The sequence below is a fragment of the Vulpes lagopus genome, chromosome 3, assembly GCF_018345385.1.
Source record: "Vulpes lagopus strain Blue_001 chromosome 3, ASM1834538v1, whole genome shotgun sequence".
Classification (NCBI taxonomy): domain Eukaryota; kingdom Metazoa; phylum Chordata; class Mammalia; order Carnivora; family Canidae; genus Vulpes; species Vulpes lagopus.
In genome coordinates this window covers 127,937,614-127,956,474 of record NC_054826.1, presented here as the reverse complement: position 1 = coordinate 127,956,474, position 18,861 = coordinate 127,937,614, and the positions used below count along the sequence as shown (strand labels likewise).

Here is an 18,861-nt window from a genome sequence, read left to right as displayed (position 1 = left end):
CGAGTCCCGTGTCAAGCCCCACATAGGGCGGAGGGGGGGGTCCCTGCTCAGTGGTGAGCCTGCTCCTCCCTCTGCTCCTCCCCCTGCTACTGCACTCACTCTCCCCCTCTCTCAAATAAAGAAATAATCTTTTTTTAAAATTCTTTTTGTCAGCGTGTATTTTACCATTTGCTATTTCTGTGATCACAGATTCTGTGTATCCACAGAGTTGACGGCTCCGCGCCCCTGGCCCCAGCCTCTAGGCATGAAGTGACCAGCGCCCTCCCTGGTACTGCCCAGGGGCCCTGGCGGTCATGGAGATCACCCAGGGTGGCCAGCAGGGCCAGGGTCAGCACAATAGCGCTCAGGGGCAGGGCAGAACCATCAGAACTAGGCCGCAGCACTGGGCACCCCGGGTAGAAGCCAGGTGGGTGGCTCCTGTGGTTCTCCCCTGTGGGTGGGAGAAGCCTCTGGTGGCAAGCCCAAGAGAGGACCCTCAAGCTCCCTGGCATTAGCCAGTCCAGAAGAGGCCCTAGAAGACAAAGTGGAACCCAGAGAGGGCTGAAGGGAAGAGGCAATTCAGTAAGGCTTCCTGAAAGAGCAGGGTGTTTGATAGTTTGTTCTAGTGGCCAGAGTTCTCCATAAGAGCCCAGCTGTGTTTATCTTGCTCCCTGCTGCATTTGCACGAGCCTGTACACGTGCCCGTACACCCACGAACCTGTGAACAGTTCACTTATTCCTGTGCCTATCTGGTCTTAGAATGTAAACAGGAAAAAAAATAATACTAATGCAAGCAGGGGTCTCTGCTGTCTCCACCAGAGTATCCGGAACGCCCAGCACACAGGACACGTGATGCAGACACACCGGGCAGGCGACGTGCGCAGGGCTGACCGGGCCCACCATTGGGCTGGCCAAAGGAACTACAAGTCCCATGCTGCCCCGCGAGCGGCGGTCGCCCTTCTCAGCGCAACCGCCCTAGCGCCTCCTCTGCGGCGGGCGAACTACAAGTTCCATGGTGCCTCGCGAGCACCGCCCCCGCCCCCTCCTGCGCAGGCGCAACCTCCCTAGGGCGTCCTCTGCGGCGGGCGAACTAGGCCGTGGGACCCAGGCGGAGGCCGGGGTTGCGCCCCCGAGAGTGGACTGTCCCCGCCACGCACCGCCGCCGCCATGCCGGACAGCTGGGACAAGGATGTGTACCCCGAGCCCCCGCGCCGCACGCCGGCGCCCTCGCCGCAGACCTCGGTGCCCAACCCCGTAACCTATTTGACGAAGGCCTTCGACTTCCTCGTGGACCGGCCGGTGACCCTAGTGAGAGGTACGGACCCCATCCGGGGCCCCCGCCGCTCCCCGGGCCCTGCAACTGCACCCCCCCGCTCCCCCTCCCGCCCCGAGACCCTCACTGTTTCCGGCCGGCACCGCCCGGGGAGCCCCCCCTGCACCCCTGGCCTGCAGCTTGCTAAACCTCATCCTCCCTGCACACCTGCACAGTGACCGCGGTGGTCGGGTGATGGCCGAGGTCCCCTCAACCTAGATGTGCCCTGACTTGTACTTCCGCGTGTTCGCGTTTGACCTGTCCAGATCCCCCATCTCCGGTCCAAACTAGGCAGATGTTTAAAACAGCTCTTTGTTGCCCGATGTGTTGTGCAGCTAGCCCAGTGGAGGCAGCAGCAGGAGTGCACGGACACTCAGTCACTAGTGCCAGGCAGTGCATCATGCATTTCATTAACCAATTCATTCAGCAACAACATCTGGAGTGCATAGCATGCCCTGGTGGCTCTTTCTTTAGATAGTCTGCAGATCAGACCCCCGCGTCTGGGAAAGGCACAGCAGGGGACCCACTCTGTTTCTTACAAAGTGTTTTATGTGTCTGGAGGGATGATTTAACTGGTTCCTACCAGTCAACTTATGGGCAGGGATGTTGAGGCCAGAAGGTCACTGGTGGCAAAACTGGCACGGGGCCTCTGCCTACACAGGGAAGCCTGTGTGGTGGCAGAGGTTGGCCAGGAGGTAGGACTTGTGGAAGGGTGTGGGCTCGCCGAGCATGGGTTCAGAATCCTGAGTTCTCTGGGCCTCAGTACTCTGTACTGGGATCTACCCAGAGAATACCCAGGGTGCCTGGCTCCCGGGAGGCCCTCCGTCAACAGTAGACCTCACCATCTGTAAACCAGGACCACCAGCCACACCTGTCCAGAGTCTAATTGGCAGTCTTTGTGAAAGCTAGGAACGTATGGGAAATCTGCCCCGTCCGTGGCTTGTGAGAAAGAACAAAGCTAAGAACAGTTCTGACTGTGGCCTGTGTAAACCAACGGGGCCATTGAGTCTGGGGTTTTTTCTTTACAGAGTTTATAGATCGGCAGCATGCAAAGAACAGGTATTACTACTACCACCGGGAGTTCCGCCGTGTGCCAGACATCACGGAGTGCCAGGAAAAGGATGTCTTGTGCATGTTTGAAGCAGAAATGCAATGGAGAAGAGACTAGTAGGTCCTGCCTGTGGGTGTTCCTCCTTAGTAGGGGAATGGTGAGCCTGGCACAGTCAGCATCTCCTGTTGGGCTCTCATTCCCTGGGGTACCATGGGATGGTGGTCAGCTGGCAAGAATGCCTCCTGGGGTTGGCCCAGGTTTTGAGGGTGCAGCGGCCAGACAACAGAACCGTAAGGTCTCATTTTCATTCTACCATCTCTGGGTACAGGGAAAGGATTCCTCACAGACCACTTTTCCGGTTCTTTTCAGTAAAGTGGATCAAGAAATTGTCAACATTATCCAGGAGAGGCTGAAGGCCTGTCAGCAGCGGGAAGGTGAGAGCTACAGGCAGAACTGTGCCAAGGAGCTGGAGCAGTTCACCCAGGTGGCCAAGGCCTACCATGACCGCTGTAAGCACTCCCCCACCCTGGCCTCTTCCTTGAACCCTCCACATTCTCTCCAGTTTTTTGTTTTTTTTAAAGATTTTATTCAGGAGACACGGGCAGAGGGAGAAGCAGGCTCCATGCAGGGAGCCTGACATGGGACTGGATCCCAGGTCTCCAGGATCATGCCCTGGGCTGATGGCTGCACCACCTGGGCTGCCCTCCAGTTTTTAGAAACATCACTGTCCATAGAGTGCCAGTTGGTTGGGGGAGGGGTATTCAGAGAATCACTACATCCCAGGTCCCTTTTCTGCTCAGCACTTACCTAGCTGCGTTTCCTCCCCGCTTGGAGAAGACCCTGGTCTGCATCCTGGAAAACTGGCCTGACTTCCTTACTCTGGTCTCTTTCCTAGATCACGACCTGGGAGCCCATTATTCTGCTAGGAAGTGCCTGGCTAAACAGAAGCAGCGGATGCTGGCAGAGAGAAAAGCTGCTAAAGAGGCTGCTGCTGCCTAAGGCAGCTCCTTGAGCCTCTTTACAAGATTATCCTCAAAATAAAAAAAAAAAATAAGAAATCAGTTTCTGGTAACACCTTTGATCTCCAACCTTGACCCACTGATGACTTTATTGGCTTACCTCCCTTTAAATTCAACTACTAAAGAGAAATAAAGGCACTATTAACAAGCTTTAATTCACTTTTATTTTTCTTGTATAAAACTATGTGGTAGCCACAGCTGGAGCCTGGGTCCTCTGCACGGAGACTCTGGTGTGGGTCTTTACAAGATGGTCAGTGAATTCCTAAAAAAGACAAGGTGTTAATTGTAGCCACACCCCAGCACCCCATGCCCCTGTCTAGGTTATAATGAGGTGTCTCGGCAGGTGGTACCTGATAGGGAGACTTGGTGAACACAGTCTCTTTCCAGAGATCAGGGGTGAGATAGCTGTAGGTCTTGGAGATCGCATCAAAAGTAGCCTTGGCTGGAAGAGCAAACAGAAGAGGGTTGGCGGATTTGTGGAACACCCCAGATGCAGACAAAAGCTGTTGCGCTCCTAGGAACAGAGAGGCCAGTTGGGGCCAGTCTGCCGTGCATTAGGAGGACCTTCCTCTCTCTCTCTGAAAATACGCCAAGCACACACTAAGTGTGATTAAGCAGAGCTGAGAGAGGCCACAGTGCCCACGAGGACCACCTACCAAAGTTCCCCAGGGTGGCAGTGCAGCCCCTGGCCGAAGTGTAGCAGTCATCAATACCAGCCATCATCAGTAGCTTCTTGGGCACAGGGGCTGAGACAATGCCAGTGCCTCTGGGGGCAGGGATGAGACGCACCAGCACAGAACCACAGCGACCAGTCACCTGCAAAGTGTGGAGATGTCAGGAAATGAGCTATGGGGAGCCTGTGCCACTGCAGAGCCCATCACTCACTACCCCAAGCCTACCTTGCATGGGACAGTGTGGGGCTTGCCGATCTTGTTCCCCCAGTAGCCTCGTCGCACGGGGACGATGGAAAGCTTGGCCAGGATGATGGCCCCACGGATGGCAGTGGCTACCTCCTTGGAGCACTTGACGCCCAGACCCACGTGTCCATTGTAATCTCCGATGGCAACAAACGCCTGTGAAGAGCCTGAGATGGCTGGTGGTCCACTGGCCGGCACGGCCTCAGCAGCCACCAACCAGGACCTGTGGCACCCCTCCAGGAAAGAGTGGCCACAGTAAGGCCACCCTGAGGTCCGGAAGAGATCCTTTCTCTCTCTCCCCTTTACGAAAGCCACGCGTGTGAGAGCAAGCATGACCATGCAGAGCTGAGAGAGTTCTCCCAAACCTCTTGGCAGAAATAGGCTGGGAAACCAGAAGGGGACTAGGATACCTTGAACCTGGTCCGCTGGCCAGCACGGGTCTGCTTTTGCACGGGCATGATTTTCAAGACCTCATCCTTGAGGGACGCCCCCAAGAAGAAGTCAATGATCTCAGATTCCTATGGAATAAAAAATAATGTCAAAACCACTTAACAAAAAGCTCAAAACCCCTGTAAACAGGGTTAAGAACCTCCACCTGGACTCGTAGAACTGGTTTCCCAGTTGCCCAGGCTTTCCTCTCCAAGCCAGGCACCCATAGTCAGAGGTAGGGCACCAGGACACTCCCTCTCCCCCGACCCGTGGAGCCTTGGCCCCCGTGAACACATCCCGCCCCAGGCCGAAGGAGCCTCGCGGAGATGGCAGCTGCCCACGCCCCTACCTTGATGGGCAGAGAAAACAGATAGATCTCCTCCAGGGACTTGATCTTCATATCCTTGACCAGGCGGCCCAGCTTGGTGACGGGGATCCACTGGAGGAGAGGCGCGGGTGAGTAGGGCCCCTGACTGGCGCCGCCCAGCCCCCACCCCCACCGAGCCTGAACCTACCTCCTTGTCCTCCGCCTTGCCTCCGCGAGCTCCGCGGCCCCGGCCCCGGCCCCGGCCCCGGCCACGCCCGCGGCCCCGGATGCCGCTGCCGAAGCCTCCGCGGAAGCCGCCGCGGCCTCCCATTCCGGGGCCCCCGGGGCCTCCGGGCCCTCCCGCAGCACCGGCGTCATCCGCCATTTGCTGAAAGGGACGCGAGAACCCGCCAGTCAGCGAGGCCCTCCCACCCGCGGGCGCCGGGAACCACGACCCCCGCCCGATGGCGCCGCGGCGCGGGTGCGAGCCCCCCCACCCGACCGCCGCGAGTTCCCGCCGCCCCGGCCCGCACGCCGCCGCCGCCACCGGAGCGGAGACTCACGTGTTTTCTCGGAGAAGAAGAACGAGGTCGCGCGGAGGGAGTATTTATCCTACGCCAAGTACCGCGAGATCTCGGGTGCCCCGCCCCGAGCGCGAGCCTATAAGAGCGGTGGAGGGGCGCTCCCAGGCCTCCCGGCCGACCCCGCGTGCGCCTGCGTACATCGGCTCTGGCTCCTGCTGCCCGGTGCCGCCGCGGCCCGGCTGCCCGCGCTGCAGGTAGGCCCGCGCCTCGCCGCGTCCCCCTGCGGCAGTCGGCGGGTCGGCGTTGGTTGAAAATCACCTGCGGCCCTGCCCGTGGCCGCGGGTGAGATTCGGCGCCCAGAGCCACCGGGGGCCTCAGCTCACCGCCCACTGGTCCGTGTGGAGAGGTGAAACCCAGGCCCCGACAAGCGCCCCGCCGCCCCGGGCCGCAGGTGCTCTGGCCCTTGATCTCTAACCTCTGACTCCTGACCCCGTGTTCTCTCCGCAGGACGCAGACGCCCCGGAGCGCGGCGGGAGGGGGCTCTACCCCGCACGCCCCGTGGAGCAGTCGGCCCGAGTCGGCGCGGGAGTCCCCCGCCCGCCTGGAGCGCGTCCGTCGGTGCTGTGCCGCGGAGGACAGACCCTGAGGTCACGGCCTCCTGCCGCCCCCCCCCCCCCCCAGCTCCGCCAGCCGGGCTCCCGCGGGTCGGCCGGCCCAGGTCCCACACCGCACAGCTTCCACAGTAGCAGGTCAGGTATCTTTGCGCTTGAGGGGACTTGGGCGGGGCATCAAGCCACCCGCAGGTGCGAAGGTGAAGCAGAGTGTTGGGAGCCGCGTGCCAGGAAGGGGTTAATGGATCGAGCAATGGCTCTCTGTTGACTCTTCCAACCGCGGCCCACCTGTCTCACCCTTGTTGTTGAAGGCTTGTGGCTCAAGGACGCATACTGTTGCTGTCTACTGTGAAAGGACATGTCTGGACAACTAAGCTTAAAATATCCTGCTTGTTAAACAACCCTGCTTTATAAGAGTGAATAATACAAATAAAGTTGGCATTGTGGCTGAATCCAGCCATATGTCCCTCCTGCTGCCACTCTGTTTATGTCTCTTTTCTTTTCCTCATTCCCTTACCCTCATGCCTGGACGGTTGTCGCCCCCAGCGCGCGACAGCAGGGCTGCCTCCAGGAGGAGCCCCGCCGCTCAACGTCAGTTACCGACCCCGACGGGGAAGGATGTGCGACTTCCTCGGGCAACTCCGCCCGTGAGAAGCCGCCCTCACCCTGAACTCTCGCTCAGAAAAATCCCTCCCGACTTTCTCCGTGAAATAAAATTTCTTTCCTTTGTTTGCTGGGCTTGCTTACGGTTTTGCCATAGTTTGCATGCCCTGAATTGCAATTGTGTTATTCCCAAATAAACCTGTTTTTGCCAGTGAAATAACTTGTATTTTCAAAATTAATACAAGTGTGAGAGCGTAAGATTGCTGGCTCAAAGGTTTTCATCCCCATCCCCCCCCCCCCCCCCCCCGTTGCTCTTAGGAGGGAGGTGGGGTCTTCAGGATTTGGTGAGCGCCCTGCTCTTGCTACTGAACCTCTGGTTCTGGTTATGTGCCTCAGGTGTGGAACCGTGCTGGCTTTTCAGGTTGCAGCTGATGTCTCCAGATGGGCAGGGCCTACCTGTTCCGGAAGGCTTTCCCACACACCACCACTACTATCGTGGTACCACAGGTTGCATGGGAATCTGGTCCTCCCCTCCTGATCCGTACTCTAGAGCCAGTTCTCAGTTTTAGATCCTGAGAGACCTGATGGTGGGTCTATGTTAAAAGTCCCAGGGCCCTTAGAGATAATGCTTGGGCAGCATTATTTGAGGAGGGAGAAGGAAGGATTCCCACATTCTGCCAGGGCCTCAGCTTTGGGGAAACAACCACCAGAAGTTTGGTTTTTCGGCCTCGTGCTGCCTGGGGATCAGGTGTCCCCACTGCTGAGACAGGTTTCAGGGACCTGCCCAGGTCCAGCCTACCTATCCCTCAACTATGAGCAAGTGCCAGATGTTATAGGATCCCAGTAAGCCCTGGGCCAGGGCCATGATTGGCCTGAGTTGGACAATGCCACTGTGATGTCGGGCTGCTCCTGCTGTGAAATAGAGGCTCCTGAGCCCTGGGGGTCAGTGGAGCTGCCATCCAGACATAGATCATGGTGAGCCTCTGGCCTTTAAATGTGTTCCTTGTTTAAAACCTGCCCAGAACTGACCCCATTCTGCACTCTGAGAAAGGGTGAACGGTGGATTACAAGGTCCCAAACAAAGGAAACCCACCTTTCCAAGGGCTCTGACCTGTAATTAGGCCAAAATTGGCTTCCCCTGCTGGGGATTGGTAGTCATGGAGGGCCCTGACCCTCACAGCTGTCCCTTCATAGTGGGTCCTGACCCAGCATTCCACTTGGGGCTCTCATATGGCCAACCTCCCCAATCCTGGGTTTCCCTCTGGGTATGCGGGTGGATACTGGTCCGCCAGGCCCTGATTTTGGCCTGGCCTTTGCAGAGTGGCGGATATGATCTCAACCTCTTCGCCAGCCCTCCTGACTGCAACTTCCTATGTTCCGTGTGCCACGGAGTTCTCAAGAGACCAGTGAGGTTGCCATGCAGCCACATCTTCTGCAAGAAATGCATCCTCCGGTGGCTAGCCAGGTGCTAGTGGGCACTCAGTGGCTGGGAGGATGGGCAGGGCTGTGGCCATTCTTGCGGCCCAGAACAGAGAGGAAGGTCCGCCAAGCATTAGGTCATAATGGCCTTAAGAGCTGCCAAATCTAGAACCCTAAAATCTGTGTGTCCCCGCACTGAGTGGTATTTACAGCCCGTGGCCCCAGCTTCAGAGCTGAGTTCCCCATGAAGTCCTCAGGCCTATTTGGGCCTGAGAGAAGGGACCACCTGGGAAGGCGTCTTGCTGCTACTTGGTCCCTACCAGCTCCCAACACTCCCCCTGCTCCTGCCTCCTAGACAGAAGACCTGTCCGTGCTGCAGGAAAGAAGTCAAACGGAAAAAGATGGTCCATGTAAATAAACTCCGGAGGACCATTGGCCGCCTGGAAGTCAAGGTAGCTTGAAGCCCTTACTCCCAGCACCCTTCTCGCTCCTGCCAAGGGAGGGACAAGGCCAGGAGAGAGGGTAAGGAGCATCCTATCCTCAGAATTGAGGGTTTCTGCTCCAGCGACAGACTGCAGCCCTGAGGTCATCAGTCCTGCCTGAGTTTGAGTCCCCTCTCTACCACTTCTTTGCTGTGTGACTTTGGGCAAATTATTTAACCTGAGCCCTTGGGGCCGCAGTTATAAAATGGGGATTATACAAGATTTTTAGAGAATGAAATATTTGCTGTGCTGGCCATCACTACAGCCCACTAATAGATGAAGATTAGGAAAACAAAAAACAACAAAAAAAAGCATGTCACTAGAATTGCGAGAGCAGGCCAGCCCTGTACCCCTGCTCTCAGTGGTCTAGAGTCTCCCCACCCCCAAACAATTGTCCAACTCCACCCTCCACATCACTGATGCCTAGGCCTTGGCAGGCTCTCAGATCAGGAACACCACGGGGGATCTGTGTAAGGTAGGCTGCTATGTCCGGCCTGGTTGGGCTCACGTGGTGCTCTCCCCTACCCCCAGTGCAAGAACGCGGAAGCTGGCTGCTCGGTGACGTGCCCCCTGGCCCATCGAAGGGGGCACCAGGACTCATGCCCGTTCGAGCTGATGGCCTGCCCCCACGAGGGCTGCACGGCACGGGTGCCGCGTGGAGCCCTGGCCGAGCACCGGCAGCACTGCCCACAGGGGGCCCAGGAGCGCTGCCCGCTGGGCTGCGGGGCCACCCTGGGGCCCCTGGAGCGTGCGCGCCACAACTGCTACCGCGAGCTGCGCGAGGCCTGGAGCCGGCGGCAGGAGCGCAGCCGAACCCTGGTGCTGGGCCTGCTGCGGCGCATGCGCGAAGTGCACCGCACGGCCAATCTCGTCCGCAGACAGCTGGCCCAGCTCGGAGGCTTCCTGGAGGAGGAGGACGCGACGCTCGTGGGCGCCCCGCAAGGGGAGGCCGAGGCCACCCCAGAAGGCAGCATGGGGGCCGAGATGTGGGGGGCCCAGGGCCAAGGGACCTTGTAAATAGAAGGGTGAATAAACGCAGAGCCCAGGCCTGGGCCGCCCTACCACCGTGTGCTTGCCGGCGGCCCCCTTCCAGGCAGCACCGCCTTCCCCACGCGGGGCACTGGCCTCTCTGGCCTGGAAGGCTCTCCTTGCTCTCCGTTGGCCTCAGATGCCTCTTCCCCGCAGAGGATTTCCGCGACGCTCCTACCGCTCTGTCTACCAACCTCCCAGCCAGTCTCACGGCCGAGCCCTGAGCTCAGCAAGCCTCCCAGGGGCCTCCCTGGGGCTTCCCAGTATCCCGACCTCCTGCTCCCTGCGGCCACAGGGGCCCCGCCTCCCTCACTCAGGTGCCCGTCCTCGCCGCCGCCCCATCTGTCCGCGTCTCCCAGCACTAACCACTGCGCCTCCTATCGCTCCTGGCCCGCCGTCCCGCCCAGAGCACCTGCTCTCCTCCCTCGTACCTCCCAGACACCTAGAACAGTGCTTTGCACAGAGCATGTGATCAATCAATGCCGAGGGCCTCTGAAGTGACCGGGCCTAGTCATTTACCGGCGGTGCATCCCACACGGGACCCTGAGCACCCGCCGTCCCCAAATCCCAGAATGCCGAGGGGCAAGAGTCCCCGGACGACCTTAATAAACATTTCCCACGACTCCTTTTTACAATTTCCACTAAAAGGCAAACAGCGGGCCAGCCCCGTGACCCGCAGGCCGCCGCCGCCCCGCCCCCGTCCCTCCCGGCCAGCGGCACCTCTGCCAGCTTCCCTCCGCGGCTCAGCAGCTACCGCCCACAGCCAAGATGGCGGCGCGCGCGGCGCTGATGGCGTCACAGGAGCCGTGGGCGGTGACGTCACCGCAGCGCGCCGGCAGTCGGGAGCGGCGCGCCAGTGCACTCACGAGGCGGCGGCGGCGGCGGCGTCGTCATGGCGGAGCCCGTGGCGGGAATGGGCCACTTCAAGGCCAAGTGAGCTACGGCGTGGGCGCCGCCCGGGGAGGCGGCGGGGTTGGCAGCCCGAGGGGCCCGGCAGCGGGCGTCCGTTCGGTCTGCGGAGACGCGCGGAAGTCGGGTGGCTGCGTTGTTCCCACGTTAGGAGCCGGTTCGGGAGGCGTGGATGTAAAGTTCCGGAGGAGCCGGTGCAGGACCGCGGCGGGGCGCCCCGGCCGCCGGTGCCGGGAGGAGAGCCCGTCGGGGCAGGCGGCCCGGGCTGGGCGGGTGGGCCGTGCCTCGGGTCCCGAGGGCTGGGCCGCTCCTGCGGCGCGCACGGCTGCCGGGCGGTCCCGGGCCGGGATGGAGCGCGGTCCGCTGGAGTGAGCGAGCGAGTGCGTCGTTTCCGTCAGTGCCGGCAGGGAAGCCCCGGGTGCAGAGCGCGTCTATGCGGTGTCACCGGGGTCCGCTGCTGGGAGTTTCCCCGGTGGGGTCAGGCCGGCACCAGGGAGGTTCGGGAAGAGAGGCCGAGCCCCTAGCGGGCAGCAGCCACGTGACGCCGCACGTCGGCGGAGGCTCGTGCAAGCCAGGGGCTTGGAAACCGGAGCGGAGGGCAGGGGAGGGGAGGGGCTTAAAGCAGGCAGGGATGCAAACTGGTGGCGAGGCTGGACCAGCTGTCCAGATGGGAGTGCGGTGGCCCGGACCAGCCCAGAGGGCAGGGCCGGGGCCAGCTGGAGGCTGCAGGAATAACGGCGGCTTGGGGAGAGGGAGGAAGGAGCTAGGGTGCGGAGGCGGCAGGCTGCACCTGAGAAGGAAGTTGCCGAGAGCGGGTGGTGCTCTGGGCCTGTACTCGGAGCTGGCCTCCCACCGCCAGCAGGGGGCCCCCGAGGCTGGCCTATCCGCTGGGGAACCCGGGAGGACCGCCCTGTTGCCCTGCCTTAGGACCTGCTGTGGGTCCCCTCTGCAGCCTGGCGTCCTCTGCGTCGTGGGGACCAATACCTACCTCACAGCGCTGCTGAGAGAGGAGATGACAGTGAGAAGAGCCATCTCCAATCTCCTGCATCCCCGGCGCTGCCTGGGAACTCAAGGGCAGGGGCCTTTGGTGTTGACCTCTGGGGGAGCACCCAGCCCCGAGCTGGGCACTGAGACTGAGGAGTGAGGCACTCACCCTCTCCCCTGTTCTCTCTCTAGCTATGCTGTCGAGCGCAAGATGGAGCCTTTCTACAAGGGTGGGAAGGTGCAGGTACCAGCCCAGGGACGGGCAGAGGGGTGGGGCCGGGCAGGGGCTGCAGAAGCTTATCTTGGCTGAGACCCTTCTGTCACCAGCTGGACCAGACCGGGCAGCATGTCTTCTGCGTTTGTGGTACCAAAGTCAACGTCTTGGACGTGGCCTCCGGGGCCGTGCTGCGGAGCCTGGAGCAGGTAAGGGTGGGGAGAGCCAGGGCAGGAGACTGGTGCGGGGGACAGCCCATTCTCATGTGCTCTGTTTGCTCTCACCTCCAGGAGGACCAGGAGGACATCACTGCTTTTGAACTCAGCCCTGACGACCAGGTAGACAGGGCAGGGATGGGAGGTGGGCACCCAAACATTGAGGCATTGAGGACGTGTGACCATGCTCCCAGCCTCCCAGCTGAACTGCATCTTCTCCAGGTGCTGGTAACAGCCACCCGGGCGCTGCTTCTAGCTCAGTGGGCCTGGCGAGAGGGCAGCATCACCCGCCTGTGGAAGGCGATACACACAGCACCTGTGGCCACCATGGCCTTTGACCCCACTTCCACCCTGCTGGCCACAGGTAGGGCCCTGGGTGGGTGGCTGGGCCACGTGGAGGGCACACGGTCGGGGTGTTCAGGAACACTAACCACTTCACTGCAAACACATTCCCCAGGCGGCTGTGACGGGGCAGTGCGTGTGTGGGACATCGTGCGGCACTACGGGACACACCACTTTCGGGGCTCTCCGGGTGTCGTACAGTGAGTAAGAAGGTGGCAGGGAGTGGGCAGGGCGTCACGCCCAGGGCAGCACAACTTACCTGTCCCACCCGCCCTGCCCACAGCTTGGTGACCTTCCACCCGGACCCCGCCCGTCTGCTGCTCTTTTCCTCTGCTGCAGATGCCACCATCCGCGTGTGGTCGCTACAGGACCAGTCGTGCCTGGCCGTGATGACTGCCCACTACAGTGCTGTCACCTCGTTGACCTTCAGTGCTGATGGCCACACCATGCTTAGGTCAGTGGCCAGCCACCCAGGCCGAGGCAGGAAGGGGAGGGCTTCCTCTGAGTCTGAGAACTGAGGTGGCTCTTTCTCCTCCCAGCTCGGGCCGCGACAAGATCTGCGTCATCTGGGACCTGCAGAGCCACCAGGCCACGAGGACTGTGCCAGTGTTTGAGGTAGGAACGCCAGGGGGCCAGGCCAGTCAAGTGGGCAGGGAGAGAGTGGGGCTCCTGCCTCCATCCTGCTTATCCTCAGAGTGTGGAAGCCGCGGTGCTGTTGCCAGAGGAGCCGGTGCCTAAACTGGGTGTGAAGTCCAAGGGCCTGCACTTCCTGACAGCCGGAGATCAAGGTGTGTATGTCCAGCCCAGGGTGGGCAGCAGGGGCTGGGGGAGGTCCATGGACTTCAGTCCCAGCAGCCCGTGTCCCCACACAGGCCTCCTGCGTGTGTGGGAGGCAGCCTCTGGCCAGTGTGTGTATGCACAACCGCAGCCGCCGGGCCCCAGGCAAGAGCTGACCCACTGCACGCTGGCCCAGTCTGCCGGCCTGCTCCTCAGCGTCACCACCGACCACAACCTGCTGCTCTACGAGGCACGCTCCCTGCAGCTGCAGAAACAGGTGAGCACTGCCCCTGCTCGGCCCCAAGCCTGGGAGTCCAGCTCTCTACTCATGCAGGCTCTGGCTTGTGTCCCTCCTCCTCCTGCCCCCAGTTTGCCGGCTACAGTGAGGAGGTGTTAGATGTCCGGTTTCTTGGACCCGAGGACTCCCACATTGTTGTGGCCTCCAACAGCCCCAGCCTGAAAGTGTTTGAGCTGCAGACAATGACCTGCCAGATTCTCCACGGCCACACGGGTGAGGGCACTGAGCTGATGGCCGCAGCACTCTGCCCTGGGCTGGAATGCCCTCCTCTACCATAACTGACGGCCGTTTCCTCTCTGCTTCCTCCCAGACATTGTCCTGGCCTTGGATGTTTTCAGGAAGGGGCGGCTCTTTGCCAGCTGTGCCAAGGTGAGGCATCTCGAGAGGCAGGGAGGTATGGGTCTCAGTGCGGATACCCAGCCCAGTCTCTGCCCTCACTCCTTTCATTCCCAGGATCAGAGCATCTGTATCTGGAGGATGAACAAGGCTGGCAGGGTGGCCTGTGTGGCTCAGGGCTCCGGGCACACACACAGCGTGGGCACTATCTGCTGTTCTAGGTAGGGGGTCAAGGGCTGGAGTCCGCAGTGTTGTAGAGGCCCGGGCCCTGCTAGTAGGGTTACTCAGGGAGGTGTGGAGGGGAGGTCTCAGCCTGGGTCTTTGAAGCTGTAGACTAGGGATGTGTGCCAGAGCGGGCACAGGATACCCCCTGCTACTGTTGGTGATGGAGACTCTCAGAACTGGTCTTGGGGCTGGGGGAATGAAAGGGCAGGAAGAATGACACTGAACAAAGCTGAAGTAGGAAAAGACATTCTCTGCTGGGGAGGAGGGGGTGGGGGTCTGATGACCACCTCACCAGGTATGGTGAGCCAAGGGCAGGTGGCGGAGGCTTGAGTGAACCAGTGGCCCCAGAGGTCCATGGGGGTGACACAAGCTGTGTTCTGGAACAGTCCCTCTGGTTGGGATCATTGTGCTGCGGGTGCGGGGTCTGATGCACTGGCAGACAGGGCTGGTGGGGCTCAGCAGGTGTCTCCCCTACCCTAAATCTGGCCTCAGGCTAAAGGAGACCTTTCTGGTGACGGGCAGTCAGGACTGTACTGTGAAGCTGTGGCCCATCCCTGAAGCCCTGCCGTCTAAGGGCACAGCCCCAGACAGCGGTCCTGTCCTCCTGCAGGCTCAGGCCACGCAGCGCTGCCATGACAAGGTGATGGCACAGGGTACAGAGGGTAGGGGTGTGGCAGGGCTCTTGCTGGGATGGGGATCTGAGCTGCCACCTGCTCCCATCACCAGGACATCAACAGCGTGGCTGTTGCCCCCAACGACAAGCTGCTGGCCACAGGCTCACAGGACCGCACAGCCAAGCTCTGGTCTTTGCCACATTGCCAGCTGCTGGGCGTCTTTTCAGGCCACCGGCGTGGCCTCTGGTGTGTCCAGTTCTCCCCCATGGACCAGGTGCTGGCCACAGCCTCCGCTGATGGTACTATCAAGCTCTGGGCACTGCAGGACTTCACCTGCCTCAAGGTAAGCTGCCCCGCCCCGCGCCCCTCCCCCTCCCCCTGCAGGCCCAGCCCATCACCCGGTGTTGTCTCATCCCCCACCATCCTGCAGACATTCGAGGGACACGATGCTTCCGTGCTAAAGGTGGTCTTTGTGAGCCGCGGTACACAGCTGCTGTCCAGGTGGGTGGCTGAGGGCGGGGGTCGGGATGGGCTATAGGACCGGCCGGGCACTCAGTCCCTCCCCTTCCCAAACCCAGCGGCTCTGATGGTCTCGTGAAGCTCTGGACCATCAAAAACAACGAGTGTGTGAAGACTCTGGACGCCCATGAGGACAAGGTCTGGGGGCTGCACTGTAGCCGGCTGGACAATCGTGCCCTCACGGGTGCTAGTGACTCCTGCGTCATCCTATGGAAGGTGTGGAGGTGTGGGGGGCGTGGGGAGTGGGCGGGCTGCATCAGGGTGCCCATCTGACCTCACCCTGATCCCAGGATGTGACCGAGGAGGAGCAGTCTGAAGAGCAGGCCAGGCGGGAGGAAGAGGTGGTCAAGTAAGTGTGGGGTCCCCACCCAGGCCTCTGGAGCACCACCCACGTGCCTACTATGTCCCACGCGTCACACCCTGGGAGCGGGTTCCACAGGCATCACCTCTGTTTTATGGCGTGGAGAAACTGAGGCTGGGGGCAGGAACACAGCTCACCGCCAGTGGACGCTTAGTGCCGGGCTGCCGACTCCTGAGCCAACCCTCTGATGGCTCTGCTTCACCCCCAGCCACGTCCCCCAGTGACCCTGTCCCTGCTCCTCCCCCACCAGGCAGCAGGAACTAGACAACCTACTCCATGAGAAACGGTACCTGCGGGCCCTGGGCTTGGCCATCTCCCTGGACCGGCCCCACACTGTGCTGACTGTCATCCAGGGTCAGTGCTGCCTGGGGCTCTGTCGGGGGGCAGTCTCAGGTCCATGCTGTCCCCTTCCCTGGGGCTCATCTGCCTCCCTCCACCCCCCAGCCATCCGGAGGGACTCTGAGGCATGTGAGAAGCTGGGAGCCACGGTGTTGCGGCTGCGGCGAGATCAAAAAGGTGTGGGGCCGGTGGGCAGGCTGGGCAGTGAGCCGGGTGGGTAGGGTGGGCAGGGCCGCCGCCAGGCAGGTCTAACCGTGTGTCGTCCCCGCCCCCCCAGAGGCCCTGCTGCGCTTCTGTGTCACGTGGAACACCAACTCCAGGCACTGCCACGAAGCGCAGGCTGTGCTGGGGGTGCTCCTGCGGCACGAGGCCCCAGAAGAGCTCCTGGCGTACCCAGGCGTGCAGGCCTCACTGGAGGCTCTGCTGCCCTACACTGGTATGTGGGCTCGGCCCCGGGGGCGGGAGCATCCCCATCAGCCTCCGTGGAGCCCCTGACATCCCTGTGTCCTCCCACAGAGCGGCATTTTCAGCGGCTCAGCCGGACCCTCCAGGCAGCCACCTTCCTGGACTTCCTGTGGCACAACATGAAGCTGCCCACCCTCCCTACAGCTTCCTCTGTGGCTCCCTCAGCTCTCTGAAACATGCAGAAAGATGTTTTTGTCTCCTGATTCCTTGTGTCTTGGCTTTGTTTCGCCTGGACCGCCCCCACCCAGCCCCGCGACACCGGCGCCCTGGCCTTCTCAGCACAGACACGGGGTGTGCCTCAGTCAGAGGGGCTTTACTCAGGAAGCGGGAGTGTGTGCTTTCCTGGCCCTGCTGGCCAGAGGGTGTCACCCTCCGACATTCCTCCCCCAGCCTCACTGGCATCCATCGCCCCTGGGGGCTGGAGCTCCTGGCCTGCCCTCGGGGGGGTACTTGCTGGCCAGGGCCCTGCGGGTGACCGAGCAGCAGCGGCTGTGAATGGCACTCAGCGGAGGGCGGGCGGGCACTGAGGGGGAAAGGGTTGTGGCCTGGCAGGCTTCAGGGGTGCGCTGGGCCTCTCCACCCCTGTCCTCCTCGCTGTCGGCCTCGCGGTGGAGCCCTGGCCCACTCAGGAGTGCGCCCAGCCCCTCGGGTTGCAGCAGCACAGCGGGCAGGAGGCCTGAGCGGCCGCGGAACCTGTACCAGAACCTGCGATGAGAGCTGGGCCTGGCTGGCGCTGGCGCCCCTAAGCCGCGCCCAAGCTCCTCCCCCTGCTCACCTGCAGAGCCACCATCCTCGATCTGAAGTTTGCAGCACGCTCACCCGCGCCCCTGCAGGCACTGACAGCTCATCTGCGTGGCTGCTCTCATAGGCTTGGGAAGCACAGAACTGGGACCCTGGGAGTGGGCATTTGGGGGTCACTGCGGGGCCTCAGAATCCAGGGCCCCACCTCTCCATCCCCTCCTCTCATTGAGTCACAGCGTCCAGGATTCCCCTGATGATGGAGACCAATCCACTGGGGCTCCCCTCACTATGGGGGCCACAGCACCCACGGAGCCCCAGGTCGAGCGCTGGCTCGGGTCTCCAACGGCCCGGCTTCGCCGAGCACTGCCCAGGGGTGTGGTGCCTGCTTGGCTTGGGGCGTGGGCAGTCTCCTACCACTACTCCGTAGGGTTGTCTCTTCTCGGCCCGGGGCTGCTTCCTCTAGGTAGGGAGCAGGAAACCACGCCATCTGCTGCTCTTCGTTTGCCACCAGCCACCAGCCTAGGCGCAAGAGGTGGGCAGAGGTTGAGACCCCCTAAGCCCCTCGGGCTCTGGGGGCAGATGGGCGAGCTCTCAGTCCTGTGCAGCCCCACCTGACGGGTGTCGCAGCAGCACATCTAGGACCTCCTGGGCCTGTGCATGGAAAGGCCAACCCTGCGTGTCCTGGGTGCTGAAAGGCTGCAGGCAGCGCAGGCTCTGAGCCTCCAGGCTACAGATGGCAGGGCTGTGTTCAGGGCGGCGGTGGGGCTCTTCAGGAGTGGGCAGGATCACCAGACTGGAAAGGGAGTGGGCGCAGGCGGGGGAGGGAGGGTGGGTGAGAGTGCCAGGGCGTCCCACCCTTCCCCGGCGGCCGCCTCCTGGCCTCGCCCCTCCCCTGGCTTCCAAGGGCTTTCCCGGACAGGGAACCAGGGACGAGTGGGGTACCTGCCAGGTGGTAGCACCGGCTCCAGGTCCACGGGTTGTGGCTCAAAGAAGCCGGTGAGCACCGCGCTCCGGGACAGCTGCTCCACTGTGGCCAGCAGTGCCCGAGTGTAGGTGTCCAGCAGCCGCAGGCGCGCCAGGCCGCGGCCCATGCGCCCCCCACGCACCAACAGCGATGTGTCTGTGGGCACGATGGGCTCGATCTGGGGGTCCCCGGGCCGCTGGCGCCCCTGCCCCTCCCGGGTCCCCGCGGGCTCCCGCAGCGGCCTCACCGGGGAGCTTGGGGAGAATGCGGTCGGATCTGCGCAGCAGGCCCGCCTCCACTGGGAACGCCTCCTTAAGGGTCTTCTAAGGAAAAACCGGCGAATCCGCCTCAGTCCAGTGGTTCCCTCTGGAGGGTGAGGGTTCCTCTCGGGGATGGGGGTCATAGGGGCAGGGATCCTCATGGGCACGAGGCCACCGCCTAGGCAGGGTCAGTGCTGGGCCTCGGGGGACGGGGTTTGCCGCAGGCTTACTCACGTGGAGCTCCTTGAACTCAGCCCAGCTCCTTCGCACGAAGGTGTCGCTGCCGTCCGACCAGCACACGGAGAAGGCAAACGTCTGTTGGGAGAAAGGTTGGGGGCGCTTTGGAGGGGCTGGGCCAGGAGTTCCCTCCCTCCTCCTTGGGGCTGGCAGGGACCCCGCACCATCCTACCTGAAGCCGCCCTGTCTGCACCAGGGCCGCTGCGCGCACGGACACTGGGTGCCGGGAGCCTGCCATCGCTGCCTCACAGCTCGTGGTCCTGGGCTTCTGGAACTGCCCAGCTGCGACCAAGGGGCCCACTGCATGCGGCTCACCAGGAGGGAGGGCTCCCAGGCTCCCGGAAGACGACTGGAATTCCCCAGGTGCTCCCCCGCCCTG

General features: G+C 61.9%; 6 protein-coding genes and 3 non-coding genes across 10 annotated transcripts; 5 read left to right on the top strand and 4 right to left on the bottom strand.

The window, feature by feature from the left end:
• The first annotated feature begins 1,030 nt into the window (after window positions 1-1,030).
• NDUFB10 (NADH:ubiquinone oxidoreductase subunit B10) lies at window positions 1,031-3,516 on the top strand. The gene is made up of 4 exons (XM_041749661.1): window positions 1,031-1,294; window positions 2,320-2,458; window positions 2,712-2,851; window positions 3,238-3,516. Exons 1-4 carry the CDS (start codon window positions 1,147-1,149, stop codon window positions 3,339-3,341), a joined length of 531 nt encoding a protein of 176 aa, XP_041605595.1. The 5' UTR covers window positions 1,031-1,146; the 3' UTR covers window positions 3,342-3,516.
• On the bottom strand, window positions 3,503-5,600 carry RPS2 (ribosomal protein S2). Of its 2 annotated transcripts, XM_041749658.1 has the most exons (8): window positions 5,578-5,600; window positions 5,223-5,402; window positions 5,057-5,146; window positions 4,689-4,796; window positions 4,261-4,434; window positions 4,018-4,177; window positions 3,712-3,875; window positions 3,503-3,623 (listed from the first exon to the last, which is right to left on the bottom strand). In XM_041749658.1, exons 2-8 carry the CDS (start codon window positions 5,397-5,399, stop codon window positions 3,543-3,545), a joined length of 954 nt encoding a protein of 317 aa, XP_041605592.1. In that variant the 5' UTR covers window positions 5,400-5,402; window positions 5,578-5,600; the 3' UTR covers window positions 3,503-3,542. The 2 variants fall into 2 exon arrangements, with proteins under 2 accessions (XP_041605592.1, XP_041605593.1); XM_041749659.1 differs by lacking the exon at window positions 5,578-5,600 and having other exon boundaries at window positions 3,712-3,803.
• LOC121488536 lies at window positions 3,863-3,991 on the bottom strand. The gene has a single exon (XR_005987150.1). It is a non-coding gene; the product is annotated as a small nucleolar RNA SNORA64/SNORA10 family (small nucleolar RNA).
• On the bottom strand, window positions 4,500-4,633 carry LOC121488535. The gene has a single exon (XR_005987149.1). It is a non-coding gene; the product is annotated as a small nucleolar RNA SNORA64/SNORA10 family (small nucleolar RNA).
• LOC121487106 (translation initiation factor IF-2-like) lies at window positions 5,479-6,498 on the top strand. Its single transcript, XM_041748549.1, has 3 exons — window positions 5,479-5,495; window positions 5,567-5,792; window positions 6,046-6,498. Exons 1-3 carry the CDS (start codon window positions 5,479-5,481, stop codon window positions 6,415-6,417), a joined length of 615 nt encoding a protein of 204 aa, XP_041604483.1. The 3' UTR covers window positions 6,418-6,498.
• LOC121488565 lies at window positions 5,841-5,967 on the top strand. Its single transcript, XR_005987177.1, has one exon. It is a non-coding gene; the product is annotated as a small nucleolar RNA ACA64 (small nucleolar RNA).
• Window positions 6,499-7,176: 678 nt separating the features above from the next.
• Window positions 7,177-9,674, top strand: RNF151 (ring finger protein 151). Its single transcript, XM_041749660.1, is given in 4 exon segments — window positions 7,177-8,217; window positions 8,527-8,623; window positions 9,185-9,639; window positions 9,641-9,674. Coding segments are annotated over 4 exon segments (894 nt in total). The 5' UTR covers window positions 7,177-7,909.
• Window positions 9,675-10,506: 832 nt separating this feature from the next.
• On the top strand, window positions 10,507-16,483 carry TBL3 (transducin beta like 3). The gene is made up of 22 exons (XM_041749657.1): window positions 10,507-10,615; window positions 11,768-11,819; window positions 11,903-11,998; window positions 12,080-12,127; window positions 12,227-12,368; window positions 12,462-12,546; window positions 12,630-12,800; window positions 12,886-12,961; window positions 13,041-13,134; window positions 13,219-13,400; window positions 13,493-13,634; window positions 13,732-13,790; window positions 13,875-13,978; window positions 14,475-14,622; window positions 14,709-14,939; window positions 15,027-15,097; window positions 15,175-15,331; window positions 15,406-15,464; window positions 15,727-15,830; window positions 15,921-15,992; window positions 16,093-16,251; window positions 16,332-16,483. The coding sequence occupies exons 1-22, from the start codon at window positions 10,575-10,577 to the stop codon at window positions 16,451-16,453; spliced, it is 2,415 nt and encodes an 804-aa protein (XP_041605591.1). The 5' UTR covers window positions 10,507-10,574; the 3' UTR covers window positions 16,454-16,483.
• A 108-nt stretch (window positions 16,484-16,591) lies between these two features.
• NOXO1 (NADPH oxidase organizer 1) lies at window positions 16,592-18,804 on the bottom strand. The gene is made up of 8 exons (XM_041750119.1): window positions 18,655-18,804; window positions 18,480-18,560; window positions 18,233-18,308; window positions 17,964-18,141; window positions 17,633-17,814; window positions 17,436-17,540; window positions 17,056-17,173; window positions 16,592-16,973 (listed from the first exon to the last, which is right to left on the bottom strand). Exons 1-8 carry the CDS (start codon window positions 18,718-18,720, stop codon window positions 16,673-16,675), a joined length of 1,107 nt encoding a protein of 368 aa, XP_041606053.1. The 5' UTR covers window positions 18,721-18,804; the 3' UTR covers window positions 16,592-16,672.
• Window positions 18,805-18,861: the final 57 nt, after the last annotated feature.